The sequence below is a fragment of the Xiphophorus hellerii genome, chromosome 3 (genome assembly GCF_003331165.1).
Source record: "Xiphophorus hellerii strain 12219 chromosome 3, Xiphophorus_hellerii-4.1, whole genome shotgun sequence".
Taxonomy (NCBI): domain Eukaryota; kingdom Metazoa; phylum Chordata; class Actinopteri; order Cyprinodontiformes; family Poeciliidae; genus Xiphophorus; species Xiphophorus hellerii.
Genome location: NC_045674.1, coordinates 9917425 through 9940362, shown reverse-complemented (window position 1 = coordinate 9940362; position 22938 = coordinate 9917425). Strand labels below are relative to the sequence as shown.

The 22938-nt window shown below is 37.3% G+C and overlaps 1 protein-coding gene and 1 long non-coding RNA gene across 2 annotated transcripts in view; both read left to right on the top strand.

Annotated features, from left to right (window-relative positions):
- myom3 (myomesin 3) overlaps positions 1-22938 on the top strand; it is a 63172-nt gene that overhangs the window by 30212 nt on the left and 10022 nt on the right. The window contains exons 12-25 of the mRNA XM_032557991.1: positions 389-588; positions 1571-1624; positions 2997-3124; positions 6149-6332; positions 7928-8102; positions 8220-8341; positions 8932-9119; positions 12577-12703; positions 17871-18052; positions 18258-18372; positions 21077-21233; positions 21545-21651; positions 21842-21886; positions 22037-22173. Of these exons, the coding sequence (XP_032413882.1) occupies positions 389-588; positions 1571-1624; positions 2997-3124; positions 6149-6332; positions 7928-8102; positions 8220-8341; positions 8932-9119; positions 12577-12703; positions 17871-18052; positions 18258-18372; positions 21077-21233; positions 21545-21651; positions 21842-21886; positions 22037-22173 (1921 nt within the window). The remainder of the gene's footprint in view (positions 1-388; positions 589-1570; positions 1625-2996; positions 3125-6148; positions 6333-7927; positions 8103-8219; positions 8342-8931; positions 9120-12576; positions 12704-17870; positions 18053-18257; positions 18373-21076; positions 21234-21544; positions 21652-21841; positions 21887-22036; positions 22174-22938) is intronic.
- LOC116716963 (uncharacterized) lies at positions 18619-20722 on the top strand. Its single transcript, XR_004338663.1, has 2 exons — positions 18619-18866; positions 19252-20722. It is a non-coding gene; the product is annotated as an uncharacterized LOC116716963 (long non-coding RNA).

Genomic DNA, 22938 nt, shown 5'->3' with positions numbered 1-22938 from the left:
GTAGAAGAGAAAAATCCTCAATGTTTTCGAGTTTCATATAAGGAGAGAAAAGATGTGTTCCAGTTCCTAAGCAACCTCCTTCTTACTCTTTTCTGAATTTGTTTTGTGAAAGTCCTCTGAATTTTTATGAAGTACTTTTTACATGACCATGACATATAATCTCAGGTTGATTTCTCCCAATTATAGAGCATGGAGGGTTTACTGATTTGCTTTGTTGTTGTGGGGGTTGGATTATTTTATAGTTTGTTTCTCTATAAATTGTTCACATCTCTTGTCATGTAAATTTATTTATTTATTTATTTATTTATTTATTTATTTATTTATGTACTTGCCTAAATGTTCCTGTGACTGTGATTAATCTCTTCCTCTCTTATTGTAATTTTTTTAGGTGTGACCTCAGTCAGGGAGAGTGGGTGCGCTGCAATGTGGACATTCAGAAAATATGCCACTTTCCAGTGTTTGGCCTGAAGGAGGGGGCTCTATACCAGTTCAGAGTTTGTGCTGTGAACAAAGCCGGGGTGGGACGTCCCTCCAAAGCCACAGAGCCTGTCCTCACTGCAGACCCTCTTGAATACACCAGGACAATGGGTATTACTTATGGGCTGCACACATTTGTTAAGTTCGTGTGCATGAAATGGTTTGATTATGGTCATGAAAGGGAAATAACCTTTCATAAGTTAAGTTCTCTATTACATTTGTGTTTAAATTTCTTGTTAGTATTATAATAACCAAGAAAAAAACAAGAATTTCAAATGTAAAGTCTGGCGTTTAGGTCTATGCTTCACATATCCAAATAAAACATTTAAAGCCTTTTGTGCCTCTACCATTAAGTCATTCTAATTGCTTGAAAACCACTATACGTTTAGAGTTGAAAGCGATTCTCCCTGAGGCTCCAATTAACCATAAAATGTCCCACAATATGGTCCTTTTGCTTTTGTGTGGAAGCTTCTGTGTGTCTTATCTTTCTCCGCCTATTTATTCAGGCTTTTGCTTTGTGTCTCATCGACATCTGCAGTGTGCTGCAAAGATCATCAGCAATGCATTCACGACTCTCTCCTGCTGTTTATTCACTTCATCTGCCTCAGTTGCCCTGTTATACCTGCAAAGAAATGATCAGTGCCAGAAAAAACAGATGTAGGTGTGCAGATTTAGATCTCATCCACAGCTGCGGGGTTATTTCTGCGATAGCATCTTAATGATATCATTGAGAAAAATGCTTTGTTTCCAGAAAGATGACTTTAAAAGCATTTCTTGGTCTTGCTAAATATTGGATTCAGAGGGGGGTATTGGAGAGAGAATGAGATGTGGGTGTGTGTGTGTGTGTGTGTGTGTGTGTAACGATGAGGACAGATGGGCTGTGGTCAGATGCCGTGGATCATTAAACACGGATGAAGGACAGACAGAAGGTTCACTCGCCTCTGGTCTTCTTTCCATCTTCCTGTGAAGCTGTTGTTCATCTGTTTTGTCTGCAACTCTAACATTTGCAAGAAAATGGTGTCATCATTATCTCTGCATAACTCCATCACCGCTATGTCTTCTCTCATGTCTTCTCCATCTTCTCTTATCTCAGTGGTCCAAGTGGACAGAGGAAGGACCATTACCATTACAAAAGATGAACTGGAAGGTGAGAATGTTGTGTTTTTACTTTAGTTCTGATTCTGTCTCAAAAGGAGCATATCTAGCACATGATTTACTTTTCACTGAAACACACACCGCCGCCCCCTCATCTGTAGGTTGCCGCAGGCTCATGGCTTAAATGCATCTCCATATTATGTTTAACAATGAGCTGCAGTAACTGTACGGCCGCAGCAATGAGCATTTGTTCCATTTGCAACTGTGAAAGGAGCAAAAAGTCCCCAGTGGTCTTCCAATAAATGCACATAATGGCTCGAGGTAGAGTGAATGTCTATGAAAGGGGGCCCGATAACCTTGACTGCATACTACACATACAGAGAATGGTGAAAGGGTGGAAGAAGATGAGGCAACCAGAAAATAACTGCAGCCTGGAGGATACAATCATACTTTTAGATTCTGCTCTATGATGGAGGCTTACAGTGGAATGCATCTACCCAGGTGGTGAGGCTTTTAATGTAATGACTAGAACATAATTGGGAGATTAAGCCTCATCGAGATCAGCTTAAAGAGCTCAAATTTTCTTATTGGTTGTGTTTATTTATCTTTTTGGGGCATATTTTCTTTGCTTACTGGTTTGTTATTTTTCTGTGCACATCGCTAAATAGTAGAAATGCAGCATTCGCTATGACGATTGCCAATATCTATAGCTGATTTTTAATATCTTATTTTTGCAAGGTTTGACTGCCAATACCAATTTTGGGTTATTCTGATTTCTTTTCAAAATATAAGAAGATATAAGAATGGTATGTGAGATGCTCTTTCAAACTGAAATGCATCAGTGTTTTGTAGACAATCTTATTTCTTTTTTATTGTAATTTTTGTGTCAGAAAAAATCACCTCTTGTATCTCTACAGTAATTGTATGTATAAAACAAAACCTCCTGAGTCATTCTGATTACACACTGTACTGAGAAGAATTTGCTTTCCTTTTCACCTGATCAGCTTTTTTCCAATCTTTGCTCTCCTTGTGCAGAGGAGAGCTTTCTCTGTGCCTTTTCCAGCTCTGCAAACTCTTCAGGGGAAACAAACATAGAAACTTGCATAGTTTCAGATGGAACAACAGCAATAAACACTATTTGCCCAGACTTTCACAGTCCTTCACCGGCTTGTTGAGTCCTTGAACATTTGCTGACTAAACTTATCCAATGCTATTTGGTGCACTTGACATATAAGGAATGGAGGTTAAACTGAAGCAGAGAAGGTTTGAGTGTCTCTCCCGTTGTGAGGCTGTATCAGTTCCAGCAGACGCAACTTGAAGAGTTTTACAATAAGAGGAGAAAAGCTGTAACTCAGCCAACACTTTTCATACTGACCTTGTTTTTCTCTTGTTTTCATCCTCCTCCTCCTCACTTTGCTCCGCAGGTCAGGTCAAAGCTCCTTTTCCTCCCACAGACGTCCGTGCCTGCGAGCTGAGCGACACCTACATGGTGCTGAGCTGGACCGAGCCTGAACCCCGAGGCAGGGAGCCGCTGACCTTCTATGTGGAGCGGGTCGGTCCTTACGCCAACGCACACCTCCCCAGACACACACACACCAAAACAAGGATTTATATTTTATTAGCTCTGGAAGCAGATTAACTGCACAGCAATTTCTTTTCATATTGTGATCATTAGCTCCAGGTCATATTAATGTTTCCCAGTTTTAAGGAATCAGGAGTAAGACTTTTAAAAGTCTTCTGCACAACATGTTCATTCATTCTGTTTATTTTGTCCGAGTGTAAAGCTTTTGGTCGATAACAAAAGTTTCAAGAAGAAAGGGTCTCAAGAGTTGAACATTTACATTTTTTTCCATTTTGGATTGTTATGCATTTCAAGCAGGGGTGCTTTCAAAGTTTTCTTTTGTAATGTGTTTGAATGACACACACTGTAAAAAAGTCACTGTAGAATTTACAGTAATTGGCTGGCAGCAGGGTTGCCAGCCAGTTACTGTAATTTTTATGGTAAAGAAATTACAGTAACTTTACAGTAAACTTACTGTAATTTTTTTACAGTAGCCTTACTGTAATTCTATTACAATTTTACTGTAATTTTATTTGCCCTCCTATAATATCCTGCAGGCGTCTGCGCACAGTTCTGAACTTTAACCGTAGGAAAGTTTTATACATAAAGCAATTTATTTTAAATGTTTTTATAATTTCCTTTTTTAAAACTCTAAATATAAACAAATGTTATTACTTCAATGTAAAAATAAATTAAATAAATAATTTTTTAGGCAGTGCTCCCTCATGAAAATGGCTATTTTTAGAACTTGCTCCACAGGCGACTTACAATGTCCCCGCGGGCGACCGGTCTCCCTCGGGCACCGTGTTGGTGTCACCTGTTCTAGGTGAACTGAACTAAAAAGCACTTGTGTTGCACAGAATGCTAGCTCAGAAATAACCGAAGTTAGCTTTAGCAAGAGTAGCTCAATATAACCACATAAAATTTATTTTCGTACACAAACACAAAACTGCAATGCAATGTTTTTTTAAAAAGTACTTGCCCGGTGAAAGTCAGTGTTGGCCCCACCCTCTAGCCTGTGAACGTTCGCCTCCAGTCGGTAAAAATCCCACAATGCAACTGTACATTAAAAATGTACAGTACAGCAGTAAATTTCCCCACGTGATCCAGTGGTCCAATCACGTCCCATATACTTTCCATACGCATTTCAGATCACAATAAAGAGCTGTATTTTCAAAACCCAGCTACCTTACTGTATTTTCTTGCTGTAGTTTTTACATCCATTTGTTACAGTGCAGCAGGGAGATAGAAAGATGATGTTTTGCTGTTTCCACAATTTACAAAGCTTGTATGAGCCACGTTAGGAGCCATTTCTCTGTGTTTCTCTCCAGTACATGGGGTATTTAATGCAGGGTTTACACTGGATGCACCACCAGTCCTTAATTAACACTAAGTCATCATAGAAAGATACAGACACTTCCTTCTTATTGCAAATTAGAGTGAAATATACCTTAACATCCATACTTTTAGACTACATTTACATGGGGAGAACATGCCTTCTCTATGCAGGAAAACTCCTGGGCCAGAATATGAAGCCAGAACCTTATTGTTGCAGGGTCACATATTTTTGTGGTTAAGAATTTGTGAATTTCAGTCCTACAGAAAAAGATCAGTACCATTGAATGTCAGTGTCAAACACTACATCAACTGGAAAACATCAAGTAAGGTTTGATTTCTGAAATGCGAATGAAAGATGTTTCCACTGATTTTAGAGAAGGGTGTGCATAATTTTTGATATTCCTTTTATTTTATTAAAATAGTTATAAGACAGCAAAGTTACATTGTTCAAAACAGATACTCCTATCCTTGGAGAGATGGCTATATCACTTCCGGCTAGAAACAAATTTCTTGGTTGAACAGCAATTTAAATCTAAACCTTCAGGGATATAAATATTTTCAGACATGTCTCTCATAAATTGTATATAAAAAGATGTTTCATATTCAGCAACTGGTCCACTTTCCAGGCTAATTTAAGTGTATTTTTCTTTATGGATGCTGTCATTGGACATTTTGCTCAACATGGTATTTGTTACAGATATTTTATTGTTGAGTGTGAGAACATCCAGGATACCCTGTATGCAATTTGTACAAACATTTAAAGCAGTAAATTTATGTGGAATATTTAAATTCATACAACTAAGGAGAGAGCTCCAAAAATAATTTAAAGCTTTACAGAAGAGACACAAAGAGCCACAGAGGACATCAGGAAATGTATGTTAAGTTTGCCTCAGATGGGTATGTAATTTTGTTTCTCCCAGAGATGAACTGGTGACACCTCTATGGTGTCACCTTTGACCCGGAAAAGAATAAGCAGGTATGAAAAATCAATGGATGGAGCCAGCTCCCTCTTTTTACAATATTTTCTCAACTTTAAATTTATGGTTCAAAGTGATGACAGAAGCAGATCAAAAATGTGAGACTGACCTGTTCTTTGCAACAATAGAGAGCCTTGGCTCCTCGATAGCAACTCCGGCACTCAACAGCTCCTGACTTCAATAATCAGAAAACTGCCACAGGAAATAGATTTTTATTGAGGCTTTAGAAGTTACTGAGGTAATAAAACTGTCAAATCTCTCAAAGGCACCTGAAATTACTAAAGTCTGCAGCCTCACTTCTGCTTATATAATGGAGTGAACATTCAAATATCCTTTTTGCCCTCAAGCAAGCACTTTATAATCACTCTTCTCTTTTACCATACCTGCTCTTTTGTTGGTATTTCTACTTACAAAACAATGACTTATAGAAGGAAATGTGAAACCCACAGAGTAGCAACATATAAATGCAAATAAGGAATATAAAAAGGGACCTGTTTGGTATAGCTTTAGTCTCTTGAGAGACTTTTTCAGTGATGGGTAAATAGAACTAAAAAGAACAAATTATCCACAATGCTATATGTCTTCATTTCAATGTGGTTTCATTTAAAGGTCTGATTGGCTGAAATACCTGAGCTATTTTTTAAATTTCCACTTTTGCTTTTTTATATATATTTACATCAAATTTCTTTGCTTGAATCAGTCCTTGACAGGGAAAAACAGCTGGGAACTTGCCAGTCTGGACAAGGTGGTGAACTCTCCCAGGTACCCAGTGTTTGATCTGGTCAAAGACAAACAGTATTGCTTCAGAGTCCGCTCCATCAACAAGTATGGTGTTAGCGACCCCTCCGACCCGAGCCCACCAATTTCCCTTGGAAAGCCACAAGGTAGGAGAAGATAAATCCTGCTGCCCAATTATTACTTTGTCTGCTCAAAGGTCAGTTACATCATTAAGACTAAATTCCTGAGTCAGCATTTACCTCCTATACAATGCTGCACCTGCAATAATTGTGCCAAGATACCACTGGCTTTATTCTATATCACAATACATGTGTAAAAAAGACAAAACGGGTAGTATCTCATTAAAAAAACTAAATGAAAAGATGTGGAAAAATATTTTTTAGCAACTTATTCCACAATGAGTTATCCACATCAAATCCCTGTTACATCAATTATAAAGTTGTCTATAATATTGGAAGATTTTACATCCTTAAAGATTAAGCTTCTGGATGATTTAATTTCTAGAAAAGATTTGATAAAAATGCATCAGAGAAAACAGAGCTGGTTGAGTGAAGATGCATAGAAAGCACACCTTCAAGAAACCATCTGCACCACTATTTTTCCCTGCTAATATTCAATCTCTGGGATTATAAATCATGTTTTCAAAAAAATAAAAAATAAAACAAAATAAAAAAGAAGGGAAAGTTCAGTAACCGAATCAATGAACATGACATCGACTCCGGCCCCATGCAGAAGTAGATCAAACCTCCGACAAACAAACTATGCATTACCCAAGGCTGATAATTTTTGCCTTATCAGCCAACACTGAGGCAAAGACAACAGGCAAGACAATTTTCCAACGAGTCCTACATCAGGTTATTTGCAGGAAACAACTAAGAAATCAAATCTTTTGCAGCAAAAAGAAAAAAGAGGGGCTCAAAGTCTCATTGGATGAGTGTGAAAGTTGTGTCAGATGCATCTTGCAAATGCAAAACGTTTAAATAACACCTGATTATGAAAATCTGCCTTCAGGAAAATGCTTAAAAATAAACAGTAGCAGAAAAAGGTGCTTAAATGTAAACCTGCCAGTTACTGCAGCATGTTTTCATCCTGCCATAGAGCTACCATTGAATTTACACACATAAAATCAAGCATGACTACCTTCACTTATTGATCTTTGATTTGACTATTAATAAGTGTCCTTATGACAAAAAAATGGGATGTTTACTACCAGTTACCTTAGTGCAGATGAACATGTGGTAGTTGTCGTCGATCAGTTTCATTCAACAGGACATGAGGTCAGCTGCAGACCTTGATCCATTTCTTGCACTATTTCAGACTGTTTGGTTTTGAAAACGTGCCATTGATTCTTCCCATTGATTCCCATCTCTTGTTTTTTTTGTTTTTTTTTTGACATGCCCTGTGTGTGGATAACTATAGGATTCTGAATTAAATCAGATTCAAATATCTGTATAAAAATAGGTTAGGATGAGTTTGATATTTTCTTGAATTTTGTAGGTTAAAAAGAAATTGTTCACACTGTATAGAAATCTAAAACATAAACCTCACTCTCTCTTTCTCTAATTTATTCATCCGCACTAGAAAACAAACGATGCAATAGATTTCAATTTACAACTAATTTTTCTTTAGAAATTGTCATGGGTAAATTTCAATGAACACATTGAACTTATTGAATGTTCTATCAGTTCATAAATTGCCTCTATTTGTTTTGATGGATTGAGTCTCACTTGATTCCCTTTAGCTGTGCCGCCTCCACCTCACTCAGTCATGGCCATTAGAGACACAGACACCTCAGTTCTGCTGCAGTGGCAAGAACCAAAAGACAAAGACGACATCGTGGGATATTATCTGTACTACAGTGAAGCAGAAAAACAGGAGTGGAAAACTGTCAACAACAAACCTTTAACAACAACCAGGTAAAAAAAAAGATTGACCTGTAACGTGTCTGAATACAATTAATAAATTATTGTAATGATAACATACACTGCCATTGATCCTTATGAGTATGTAATCCAAACATGATGTGTCTTCAGGTTTATAGTTCACGGTCTAAAGACTTGGAAGGAATATGTGTTCAGGGTGAAATCTGTGAGTCGAGCAGGAAACAGCAAGTATTCAGATGAGTCTCACCCCATCCTGGTCAAATCAGCTATTAGTAAGTTCACAAAGGATTTTGTGATGTTGCAACAGTTCCTGAAATCTTAGCAGTATGAAATATTAAAACAAACACATTCAGCCAAAAGAAGTGCTGAAAAAGGTTTGAGGCTCTTTTCATTGGCATGGAAGTCATTTAACTTAGACTGACCCATCTGACCCAATACTTATTTACAATTTGCCTTTTAGCTTTCAGCAAACACGTATCAGAGATTGTAAAGGGGACCTTTTTCACTTCAAATGTACTTTTAGAAACCACATTGTGCTTTGGCAGGTTACATTACATTGACAGATTTGGTTCACTGCCATCAAAAATCCATCACAGTCTCTCCAGCTCTGAAATGTCCTGGTGGATAATAGTATTAGTCCAGTTCTTTCCAAGAAATGAATTTTTATCAAAGAGAATATGAGCCGAATAATCCCTTTAAAAATGGCACAGATGCAACAGTTTGAAATAATAGACAGAATCTCAAGCCTTCTAAGGAAATCTTGGCATTCATGTTGTAACAGCCACGTGATAAGATACTTTCAATAAATATCTTTCACCTATAATTCTTTTGTTTGTTTGTTTGTTTCCCCTCATTTCTGCAGATGTTCCCTCATCTCCCTCTGCCATTGCCCTGCTGCTGTGCACAGAATCAGAGATGGTTCTGGGCTGGAGGGCTCCTTCCTCTAACGGGGGAAGCTCTGTTTCCGGCTACTACCTGGACCAGAAGGAGAAGGGCATGGAGATCTGGAGAGAGGTCAACATAAAACCTGCCAAAGAGAAGCAGCTCAAGGTTGGTTATACCTATATTCATAGGTTGGTGAATGGTTTTCTTATTACTATAAAACACAACAAAATTATTACAGAGATGACATAAAAAAACTCTCTTTAACATCTTATATTAGCATTGAGCAAGATTAGCACAACATGAAACCTATTACATTGACTGATGACTAATACTGCACATCTACCTGAATATACCATTACCATGGTGAAATGGTATAAAGAAAATAATAGGTTTCAAGATCCAAATAGACTTCCAAAAGGATTTTTAGTAACAGCAATAAGGGTTTTGAATGGACGTCCTGAATAGTAACGTTTTTTTTATCCACTTTTGCTTTTCTTGCATGTAATTGGCAATAATAGCAAACCGTCATTCATTCAATCTGTCTGCGCCACTAGGCAACCTGGCAGTGTCCATGGAGACTCCTAACAAAGTAAAATTGGTGTAGTGCTTCACCAAGAATACAAGAGCTCCATAATTGGATATTTTATGAATGTGTGAGAGGCTGTTTTTATCTCCTGAGGGAAAAAAAATCAAGGACAAAGCCAATTAGAATGAAAATGGCTATGCACAATAACTGACCCCTCATGTTGTGTCCTGCAGTTTTTAGGACTGGAGGTCGCGTTGTTAGAAAAAACTCATTTCAGCACTTTCATAAGATAACAAGAAGTGCAATCTTTTTCCAGCATGGGGTGTTATTTTAATCAAGATGCTGATTTCTTGGAATCAAATGAATCATTTAAACATAAATTGAGCTGCTGTTCTTAATCAAAGCAGTTTTGTTTCTTTGGATTGGAGCTTTGCTCATGATTTAAGCCTAAAAACCTTTAATTTTCTTTACATCAAGAAGAAACCTACAGTCACGGTGAAAATGAAAGTACACCCGTGGTCTGTTTTAAAGCTTAAATGTAGACAGGACCATGAAAAAAAAAAAATTAATAATATTTATACACAGTCACTGTTTGGAAGAAGGTGTTCTGGAAGCTGCCTGTTGTGGGAAAGTTATTCCTCAGCAGGAAAAAGGGAGCTTGTTAGAGTTGATGCAGAACATCCTTGAAGAAATCTGGTTATTAGAGGATGGGAAAGGTCAGAGATTGGTGCAGAGGTTCCCCATCTAGCAGGAAAATAACCCTAAACATACAAAGAAGAGCAGCCGTGGAGTGACCCTTATCAGGAGTCTCAAACTCAAACGCTTGATGGCTGGGTTCCTGGAGCAGTATGACTGTCTGCTTCAACATGACTCAAATAATTAGCTCATTAGTTGAGCCCTTTAGAGGTTGACTGCCTGCCAGAAAGCAATTTGGTCATTTTATTCAGGTGTGGAGAAGTGAGGATTTAGCTAAAAGTTGCAGGACACGGTCTTTTGAAGACTGAAGTTTGAAACCTTTGGTTCAGATCAAAGCATGTTAATGTATTAAAATAGCTTTAAAGTTCATACATAAATCTATTCAAGAATCTGTGTACAGATATATGAAAATATATGTTTAGAGACTGTCAAATCTGACTGAGATTGAGCTATTTTGCAAAGAGGGTAAAAATATTAGATATGATAAACTGGTAGCTATATATCGAAAGACTTGCAGCATACTTTTAAGAATATAAGTTGTTAAAAAATAAACAACTATGTGATCATTCTTTCACTCTTCACAATTATGCACTATTTTCTGTTGATCTATCACAAACAAGTCAAACAAAATACACTAAGGGTAGTTGTAACATAAAAACTTTTAGGAATATGAGTACCTTTGAAAGGCAGGCATTTATTCTTTACAAGGTTTAAAAATTTTAAGAATGACACGATACTTTACAAAAAGAAGAGTAAACTCTCCACATCCCTTGGTATGTAAAACAACACTCCATTTTAAATTCTAGCGGCACACTTAAAAATACTAGAAAAAAAGTACTAATTTATTACTAATCCATCATTGAGTACTTACTTTGTAAGTAACGTTTGTTGAGGTTATTCTTTGATTTATTACTTGGGTCCATGGTTCAGTGGGTAATTTGCAAATGTTTTATTCTAGCCTTTAAGGCTTTTTAAATGAAACTATTGATCAATTTTAGAGATGGGGGAAAAAAATCAACTTGCAAGTCTGCAACAGGATTGTTTATATTAGTGTTATTAAAAAAATGGAATAACTTTAGTTGTCAGATATATGTATTGGCAACAAAGATTATTTCACCTGATTATTAGAGCAGCAGGTCAAGTATTCAAGCAGGCAACTTTTCTTTCCAGAGAACAAAGGTTCATCTATCAGTCAGTCAAATGTAGCCTGATTGCCCCCTGGTGGCAGAAGTTTAATTTTAAAGACACTATCTGTGCCTTCCTCATGCTGGACTGTACATCGATCTGATTGATTTGTTGTTCAGTTTAAATATATCATGCAGGAAAGGATTTGCACCTAATGAAGAAAGGTGCAGGTGAGACATAGCAGCTTACAGATAGCGGCTGCTGCTGTTATGAAAAAGCTCCCTTTGCTGTGGTCAATTAGTTCCTCGGAGATAGGCAGAGGCTGTGGAGGTTCCCAGCTGTTCGCCGAGGCGATAAGGGCCTTAGAGTCTAAGTGGCTGTGAATAGGAGGATCAATGAGCAGATCAATAGGCCTGAATCCCTTCTCCCCCCCCGAGCGAAAAATGTCTCAGGAGCTCAGAAACATGTTTCAGCACCAGTAGAGCTAATAACTTGTAAATAGTCTTCTAAATTCCTGAATCAGGCAGAGTGAGGCTGTACAAGTGGAGAACATTTCCCCCTGATTGGACTTTTGTATTTATGTCTTGGTAAAACTGAGTAAAATTAGCATAGTATGTTAGATGAGTTTTTCATTGAAATTTAAAAAATGACCATTTACGAAGCTGAATTTAAAACACAAAAATTACAAACGAGTAAATAATAAAATGATTTATTTTAAATGTATTGCATTTCTAAAGATACATTCATAACATTCATAAAGTAATAAAGGAAAAGTTTGAAGAAAAAGGAAGAGTAATAAAAGTCAGACCAAATTAAACAAATTGTTTAAAAGAAAAATGTTTCCACTGAGATAAGTTGTGTGCCTGCTATCTGGGAACAATGAGATCTAGTGGGATAATGGGGAGCAATCAGTTCTTTGAGATAAGATGGACCAAGGCCATTCAGGCCTCTAAATGTAATGAGGATTTTAAAATCCATTCTAAATCACAGAAACCCAAGGTAAAGAGGCTAAGGTGAGAGGAATGGGATATTTCCTGGATATACCAGCCAGCACTTTTCCTGCAGCATTGGAGATCTGCTGGAATAAAAATTTAACTCCAAGTAAAATTGTTGTGCAGTAAAGCTGAGATTTGACGAATGCATGGAGATTTTTCCAGTACTCCACTAAGACAGAGTGGCTTTAATTTTGGTAATATATCACTGATGGTAAACATTTAGCATGTTATAAACATTTTTTAATTCTTGTAAAAATATCTATATATATATTGTCTGCAGGTATCAGACTTGAAAACTGGACATTTCTACCAGTTCCGTGTCTTTGCTGCCAATGCAGCTGGCGTTGGGAAACCGTCTGACGCCAGTGAAGCGTTTCTGTGCGAGAAGTGGACAATGCCAGAACCAGGTGAAAGCTAAACTCTCATCAAATTCATGCAAATGCATCTCTGCTTATCTGAATGCTTAACAGTTGCATCCAACAATTACAAACCTTACAGGTGTTATTTGAAGATGATTAAAATATATATATTTCAAATATAAAAACAATTGCCTGTAGTGAATTAGGAAATAAATCTTATGTTTGCAGTGTTACCAAAAGATTTTATGTCTCTATACTGGTTAGTTGTGGCCAAAATATTTTAGCCTGACACAATAGGCTAAAATACACAATGACACAATAGCCGAGGTCAATGGTTAAACGAATAGTAGAGTGGTTGAAATAGCAGCCTTGAGTTAGAATTAGCTATTAACTATTTTAGCCTGTTTTTGTTTATTGTAGACTTCCTTGCCTCAGTTTTTATGGCTTCAATTTGCATCAAGTCGAGATTGCTACTGAATGACTAAATGAATCAATGCAAAGTTCATGAAAGCCAATGACAATTTACTTAATCACTAAAACCTAATTTGCTCTGTGTTTTAGCCTAGCCAAAAATTACCTGCTTTTAGTGATTTTCTCATTAGCCCAGGGGAAAGATTATTGAAGACAGGGTAGCTGATAGACATCACTGACAGCATGATTGAATTAGAAGAGCAGAGTGGCTGTTTTAAAAATGTAAATCCTACTTCTGTTCTCAACACACCCATTTATTGAATAATCAAGGACCTCAAGCAGTTAAATATACTGTGGTGAAGAAAGATCCAGATTGATCAAGAATGTCCAGAATGTCTCCTAAAGATGATTCAACTAAGCGGTCTGGTCACCACCAGTGTAGAGTTTACTGGAGACTGACAGCTGGCATGTGTAAGATTTTCTGCATGCACAGTTGGACAGAGACTTTCTGATTGAAAAAGAGCAGCAAAGAAGCCACTTCTCTGGAAGATGAGCATCAAAGACAGATAGAAACTCAATGAAATACCAAGGTTATACTGCAGAGTAATAGGTTAAAGTTACCTTCTCTGGCTAAGTCCCTTTTTGGAATAAAAGTTAGAAGAAAAGTTGAACACTGCCATGAATCTGCCTGTATTCATGTTATTCTTTGCAAAAGACATATTATCAAACCAGCCCAAATGTGCTTAGAGAAGCCAGAACTGGTAACAATTTGTGTTACCAGTTCTGGTAACACAACAGGTACCAGTTGTGTTACTAGTTGTGTAACTGCCATGCGTTTGGTAAGTAAATGAAACATCCTGCCCAATGTTGCTTATGAAAGGCTTCAGTAATGTCATTACCCTTAAGGCTACTATTATTGTTCTGTTTCTATCAGACCGAATCACACATAAATTACTGTGATGAAATCCTTAAGGTTAAATTCAGACAATAATTTCCAGAACTTTGAGTAAAATAGAGAGTTTGGTAATTATTTATAGGAGGGTCATAGAATCAAATCCACTTAGAGATCTGATTCTATGACCCTCGACTTTACCCAATGATACAAAAATGATTTGGTGCTATTTTTTTTTCAAAGTATAGCACAATGTCACAATAAAAAATGGTCAAGCAAGTGGCTCAGGATTAAAACACTTAAATTTCAAGTCTATATCCTAGAATCTGATTCAATTGAGAACATCTAATTGTGCCATTATTTAAGCTATGATCAACCAAGAACGGATTACTACTAATCATAATTTGGCTCAAATGCTGATGTCCTGCATAGTAACCTGTAAATATTGACACTTTGCATAAACTGGTTGTGTTTCTCAGTAAAAACCTTTGGAAGATATTAAATGTTTATTACCAAAACATCAGTATAACTTAGAGAAAAAAAACTCAGAGAGGAACATTTCCTGTTAGCTACAATTTTATACTCAAAAGCTACAAACAGTTGGCAGACAAAACTAGTTTTGGATTTCACAACTTGCACAAGCAAAGGTGATAACAAAAGCCACAACATATTGTTAAATTAAAGAGGAACTCCACAGTTAAAAATCAGCCATTCCCATGTGATTCATTTACCTAAGAGCTTTGGGAATTTGAGCATCCGTCAATACTCTGCTGCCCTGCAGTTTCTACAATCTGTTTATCGACCCTAGCTGCGGAGGAGAGGGGAGATAGAAATAAACACCATCCATCACCTGCAGAACCCATTTCCACTTGCTGCCATCTTTACTTTTATTTAAGCTGCATCTCTAATAGTGTATGTAGTCATCTCGCAGCAAAATAAACAGGGCAGTTTGAAATACCAAGATAATAATATGCTGCCTGCCTATTGTACCATTAAAGCACACAGTGATAGCTGAGGTCAATGGTTAAATGAATAGTAAAGTGGTTGAAATAGCAGCCTTGAGTTAGAATTAGCTATTAACTATTTACCATGCGTGGTTCATATTTGATTTGTTCTTGAATATCATTGCTGGTGGAAAATTTATAATGAGAAATAATCATTTAACTCTAACAGTACACTATTAAAAGGGTACAGGCTTCGATTACATAAACATGCACTGTAATTTCAAAATACTGTATAATTACCTGAACCACTCAACACAGAAGCAGAAAAACATAAATGATTCAACCTTTTCATAATCTTATAAAGTCCTATTGCTCACGTTTTTTTTTCTTGACTCTGCCTACTTTTCTCCCATTTTCAATCACGTTCTCTTACTTGAACATGACAACAGATCCTGTGGAAAAAAAAGAGAAAAGTTTAAAAATAGAGACCAAAGAAAAATATCAGGCTTTAAATGACATCTTCTGCAGATGAATTTTACCTGTAGCATGTCATCAAAGAATATCAGCCAGGAACCAAGTGATTAAAATCCCTTAGTTTTTAATTGGCTGTTCATATCTAAATGCTTAGCTGATAATAATGTTCAGAAACTTTACTTTAGGCTTCCTACATCTTTAAATCTGTTCCTGGCAAGTCTTTGGAAGGAGCTTATTTCAGTCTCTTGCATGACCTTGGTCCTTGGGTGATGATCTGTATCTTGTGACTGGAGGCAAGGATTGGAACATAAGTCTGATCGATAAATCAAAAGCTTCCCTTTAGGCTCAGTACTTTCTTCACCAAAACAGATCAGAGCAGAGCCCACATTACTGCAGATGAGGCCCTAATCTGTCAATCCAGGTCTTGCTCCATCCTACTGATGATCAGAACACCAAGATACTTTAACTCCTCTACTACAAGCAAAGGTAGGGAGGGAAACCAATGTGTGAGTTGAAAATGACAAACCCATCTGACAGAGTCTGATGGGTCTGACCCCCTTTTTACTGGATTTTTGTTACCTTTGACATTAACTGCATTGTTATACCCTCATTTGTAAACATAATTTGATGTTAAACTTGATTCAGTTACTTTTAGCTTGAAAAATACCCAAGCTAAATGTTAGAATTAACCATTTAACTATTCCCATTCTGAGGTTTCTAAATCACAGACATGGCTGATAGTGTGCAACAGACATAAGATTAGTGTTGTCAAAGACTCTTACACCAGTACATTAATAAAGCAGGCAGATAGAAAATATCAGGATCTTTGGCTGTTTTGATAACACTGCACATTGAGTTCAGGAGACCATTTTGTACCTAAATTATTCAAATGAAAAGCATTTCTCAGATAATGATCAGGAAAATTAACAAAAACAGCTCAAATCTGTAGAAAACCCTTGAAATTTTTTCAGATTGCACAAAGAACAAATTAAGCCAGAAAATCATGACTGGTTAAGGGGTAGTGTTGGAAAGGGAAGGATCTTCTTAAAGAGACAGAGGCCAATTTCAAAGCTTCAGATACGGCCATCATGCATAAGTCTTTTACGTTTTTTTATAACAACTAAAGGTAAAACAGTGAACCAACTTGACTGTGCTATAAAATAACACTATGTTCTTGGAAGAACATAATACCCTCCCCCGTTTAAATAAAGTATAGATCTCTGTTCCTTTCAGATATACAGACAGAGTTTGGACAATTTTGTTTTCGCCGTAAGAACTGTGAGACAAAAACAATCATAGAGTTGAAATTTCTTTATTATTTTAAAATTATTACTGTTTGTAGCATTACCAAACAACATTCTCTGTGGATTACCTAAATAATTCAGACCCTTACTTTCAGTCAAAGGTTTCCAAGGAGGAGTAATGTTTCCAAACCCATATTGTTGGGTTTTTCAGTACCTTCAATTGTGGTAAAGCAGAGAATCCTTGTTGTTTGAAGAACTTTTAGTAAAAGGGCAGGAAAGCAGGATAGAGGAAAGGTCCCAATGCCCAGTTCCTTATTTCTGAACTCTGATGGTCCAATTTAGTCCAAAGACCAAATCAAAGTCCAGAATGTAGAAATCACTACTTGGAAGGAGAGCAGAGTTCAATCACCAAAATGAAGCAATAAAAAAAAAAATCCAACTCACTATCTCCAACAGGGGAAAGGCAGAGGAAGGGTCAACAAAACAGTCCAGGGCAGAATCACAGATATCAGGGTAATTGCTTGAACTTGTGCTGGAAAGCTGAGACAGGGCTGCAGCCGATTTGGCAGAGGCCAAGAGGAAACAAGTGAGTTTTATAAGCAGTCGGACAGAAGCAGACAATCAGGCAATTACAGGGAGAGTAATTGATGCATTCAGGACTGTCTGGGAAATCACATATGGGCTGCAACCGTTACATCTTTAATTTGGATTTTTTTAAAAGATGAAGTTTGAAAGCAGTAGACACAGCTCTTGTTTCTCCTTACAGATCTCGATAGGCTCACATTTCTCATATCGCAAACATAACTAGATATGACAAATCTTGGGATTTGAGGGGATCATGTTTCCTTTATTTATATGTAAAAGTACAAATTTTTATTATACTTATTATGAATATAAACATTCCCGACCACATACTAATTCACCCGATCTTTAGAAGTATATGGCAAGTGAATGGAAAAGACATTTGCCTTGCTCAGTTCTGTATTTTGTACCATTAATATAGGAAATGGAGACAGGCTCGGCAAAATGAGCAGCTCATTAATCTTGGCAAATGGGCTTTCCTCTATAACATAAATAATTTAAAAATGGCTAAAAATCAATCTGCAAATTGACTACCACGTGCAGCATTGAAGTCAATCTGGGTAGATTAGGAGTCTATGATCTTATTTTCAATTTGACTCATATTCCCAATTTATTTGTGGCTTGCAAATGTTTCCTGTGTGTTGCTTATCCAGTTCTCTGGTCCTCAGGTTGCCCGTATGACCTGGAGTTCAGGGAAGTGAGAGACGACTCCCTGGTGCTCCGATGGGCGTCTCCGCTCTATGAGGGTCAAAGTCCGGTCAGTGGCTACATACTGGAAATGAGCCAGGGAAACCAGTCAGACAACTGGACGATTCTGACTGCCAAACCTGTTTCTGAAACTCATTACAAGGTGAGAGGCGCAAAACAACATGTTTACCAAAGGCACCTGGATCAGATTTAACTTCAAAGTATATTAAACAGAAGTGTGTATTATTATTGCATAACCCAGTCGGAAGAAACTGCTCATATCTATGTCTGCAGCGTTAAGGTTTAAATCATTAATTGAATTATTTCAGAGAGTTGTAAACAATGAATCTGCTCCCTGTGGCATCTAGGTGACAGGTCTGCAGACAGGTCACACCTACTGCTTCCGTGTGTCAGCTGTTAATAATGCAGGAGTTGGTCGTGCTTCCCTGCCCTCTGAGTCGGTCACAGTTCAGACCCAACCAGGTCAGTTTACTGGACTGATATTAGAATAGAACTTTCTATAAACCTGTGCTGTCATTGGTTTATTAGCCTAATCAGGCCAGATGTGTCTATGGATAAGAATACTGAAGAGGATCTTGAATAGCATGTATTATTTGTCTGTTAAATAAAATCAAGAAATGATTAGATTGTCATATTTAAAGCTAAATCTAACTCTCCAGAAGACAGAGGACAAGCACATTTCCCTGAAATATTACATTTTTCTGTTAACCCTATAACGCCAAACGTATCATATGTGATACATGAGTTTTTGAGACCTCCAAATGAGCAGTGTGACATTTTTTTCCCTAAAAAACCCGATGTATACAATTAGACACATGTAGTGCACTGATAATCCAACAGGGGGTAGTAACTTTCTCGCCAGAGGCCTTTCCACTGATACTACAAGACTGCCATGGCAAAGGACTGGGACACATGCGTTTTCAGCAGGAAAACTTTGCCAATTTTAGAAGGTTAAGGTAAGAAAAAAAAAATTGTTTTGGGGTGAACTATCAATAGGAACACTTACTGAGTTGATGCAATGTAAAATTACTTAGTATTTTATCATAATTTTTTTGTAAAACCGTGTTGAAAAGTGATGTATCAAATTTGATACAGTGGGTCAGTTAACTCGAAAAATCAGTCAATTGTCTTTTATTGTACTTCATGTATTTTACATGTATTTCAAGCAATGTACAGTCTTTTTTCATATAAACTAATGACATGTTTGCATGTTCATAATTTGGTACCTTTATAGCTTAAAAATAGATATGCAACTTGCACCTTTTGCTTATTTTCATTGAAAACTGACCAATTCAAAGATAAAATAAACACTCTGTTTTTTGTGCCTGTGTGTTTTTTTAGATGGCAAAGACATACACTGTTGAAGAAATTCTGAATATGATTATGGATGGGAATTCAAGTGACATTGAGCAGCTAGGGGAGGATGAGGATGAGGATGAGGAATGGACTCCTGCAAGGAGTGAGGAACACCCAGATAGCGGCGATGATGACCACCTGAAGAATGTCACGCTGTTGACAAAATCATGGTGCCTTTCAAAGGAAAATCACATCTACAGTGCTACATGCCAGGAAAACCTCACAAGTGGGGGTTCAAGATGTGGGGATGTGGTGGGCAAAGTGGCTATCTATATGACTTTGATGTGTGCCAAAGGGGAGGAAATCTTGACCAAGAGAAATCTGATGTTGGTGCTACAGGAGATGTTGTCCTGAAAATGACCTCAACCCTTCCAGCAGGAAAGAATCACAAAGTTTTTGCTGACAATTTCTTTACGTCAGTTCCATTGGTAGAGCACTTGAAACAAAGAGGAATCTACTACATAGGCACAGTCCGAATGAACAGGGTGAAGAATTGCCAACTGATGGATGAGAAAGAACTGAAGAAAAACGGAAGAGGGTCACTGGATTTCAGAGTAAACCAGGAAAACAACATCGTTGTGAGATGGTATGACAACAAAGCTGTGAACCTGCTCTCTTCTTTTGTTGGTGTTGAACCACTGGGCAGTGTGAAGCGTTGGGATTGAAAAGCCAAAACCCACATAATGGTTCCCAGACCGGCCATTGTTGACACTTACAACAGGTTCATGGGAGGCATTGACCTTCTTGATATGCTTTCTGCACTGTACAAGTTCAGCTTCAGATCCCGAAGATGGTACATCTACATTTGGTGGCACACCATCACAGTGGCAGTAATCAATGCATGGATCCGCTACAGAAGAAATCTGGAGAAACTGCATCCCAGGCAGAAACACCTGCCCCTGCGAAGGTTTCAGGCCTCTGTTGCCACTGCCCTCACAAGTGCACGAAAGGTCAAAAAGTGTGGCAGACCTTTGTCCTCTCCGGAAGCAACGCCAACCCCTCCTAGGAGGAGGAAAACCACTGAGTTGCCCCCTGATGTGAGAAAGGATGGCCTCAATCATTTCCCAACATGGGAAACCCGACAGAGATGCAAGCACTGTGTGGGCCACTTTGCCCATGTGTTCTGTAAGAAATGCAGAGTGCATCTTTGTCTGAACAAGGACAGAAACTGTTTCCAAGCTTATCATAATGGAAAATAAAAAGGTTGTGAGCCACAATATGTCTAGAAAATAATTGAAATGTTATGTTCTCAAGACTGCCACCCTGCCAGTTCCATTAGTGGATTTGTTATTGCTGCATTGTTGTAGCACTTTTTATGTTTAGAATTAACAATTTATCTGAGTTATTTGTGTTTTATTATGTTTTTGTTTGTTCAAGAAAAAATAATCTTTGAGCATTGTGACCCGATGTATCAAATATGATACAAAATGAAACTCATATATGGAAAATGATATTTTAAATTTTTTTTTTTTGTTTGTTCAGAGGGACCAATAAAGGCTCCAGTTTCAAAGAATTGGAATTTTCTGTCAGTTATTTCATGGTGTGGGCTTTATAGGGTTAAACAACAAACAGGCCTTTTATAGAAACTTGCCAAATGTATTTTATGCTGATTTTTTGGCAACTAGAAATGTTTTAAAAAAGATGACTGTTGGTTTTTGAAAGGGAGGAGAAAGTGTAAAGAGTTTCATCTACAGCAGTATTATGTCTTTAAGAAAACTGAAGTTCTTTAGAACATTTCCTAAAACCTTGTTAAGCTTTGATACACTAACCAGCCCATGTCTAGTTGTCACAGCTGTTTTGAATTTTTCAGGAACTAAAGAGATAAAGATCGGTGTGGATGACGATGGGTTTATATTTTTGGGCTATGAGGCTGTTGAGATGAACGACGATAGCGAGTTTATCTGGAGCAAAAATTACACAGAACCCATCGATTCTCAGAGAACGAAAGCAGAAACCACAAAGAACAGGTAAAATTACAACAAGTAACTTGTTCTGTTTGTTTTGAGTTAGGCTCCATTCAGTTACTACTTAATTAATCATGACACATTAGTTACATTAAATATTAAGTTGCATTTTAGGTGTATTTCTTATCAATAAAATTGTGGTTTTGAATTGTGTCAGATCTTTTCATTTTGAAGAATAATTGCTCCCTTGGTAGAAAGGAGTTTTAGCACAAAGTCTGACAGCAGACAGAGTCTACAGCAGATCTTGCTACAGACTCAAGAACACAAAGCTGAGTCTACTTATTTGTCTTTTTACTTTATTGTTTGTCTATCAGGTCAGTTGTTACCTTCACAGACCCATCTGAGGAAGATCTGGGTCTGTACACTGTGGAGATGAGTGGTTGTCCTCAGCTTTCATCCAGCTATGATTTTACAGCTGAAGGTACTTCCTGAACACCAGTAACCAGAGTCTGATTTTAGGAATTAATTATCGTTTCTTCTGAGACATTGCCTTAATCCATTCCTCTACAATATCACCAGAGACACACACTTTATTGTTCTGTTTTGTGTTTCTTTTAAAAATGATCGAACCTTCTACTTCTATATATTCTTTTGTCTTCTTTTATTTTTAGACCTCGAACGTCTCAAAGATCTCAGCTGGCAGGTCAGAAACCCATGTACGTATCATCACTGAGGTGCAGAGGTGCTGAAAATCCAAACCTCTGTAATTTGTTATCCTGCTGTATATTATTTACAGTATGCAGGTTTTTATGCTGTTTTATAAGTTATATGATCTGACCTGCTCTGTCTTTGATTTCACTCTGCAGTGATTGCACTGAAGTCAACTTGGCAAGTGGAGGTGTCTGAGAAAGGCAGCGTGCGCCTTTGGCTTCAAACCGAGAGTCTGAGTGACTCTGCTGAACTCCGTCTTGTTTTTAACGACCGGGAAATCTCCACCTCTCCAGTAGGTTTCCTCAGTTGACAGATATCTTATCAGATGATGAGCTGCAAGTACTTTGCTTGGATTGTTGGATCCAATGTTTCCTGCCTATTAAACCAAGCTGTGAGCTGACATATTGACAAAGAGCTAAAGGTTACTTTGCATCTTTGCCAATTTATGCCCTTTGTTTCTACCTAAATGTTGCATCCATTTTGTGCCCATAAATAAGTCACTTTGTACTTATGTTCTGGAAATAATATGTTACATATTATTCCTATTCAATTTATGAAGCCAGGTTGGATCCGTCAACACTTGAAAAATGTGGGTCTTTGATCACAACAAAACAACTCTGTGATCTCCTTCTAGTTGATATTATTTATGGGAGTCAGAGAAACACATATAAGCAGATTATGGAAAATCACTTCAAATAGATTTTTTGAAGCCATGTGAAAAAGAATGTTGCAAAGGCATGGCAAATGGCCACGTGAGGAAAAGCTGATTTAATTATTCTGTATGTTTTTTTCTCCCTCTATCATTTGAATGTTTACATTATTAATAAAACAATATGAAGTATTCAGGATTTAAAGTCAGGGACTTAGAAGAACATTTTAGTCCAGATATCCACATTGTCAGTATGATAGTTCCTAAATATCAATATTATTGTAAAAACATTTCAATTACAGAAGCCTGTGATCAGATTTAAGTGTTATCTACTTTGTCTTCAAGTTTTAAATAGAAGGAATGTCACACACAAGCTTGAAAGAGTTTTTTGGTTTCTGTATTATCAAT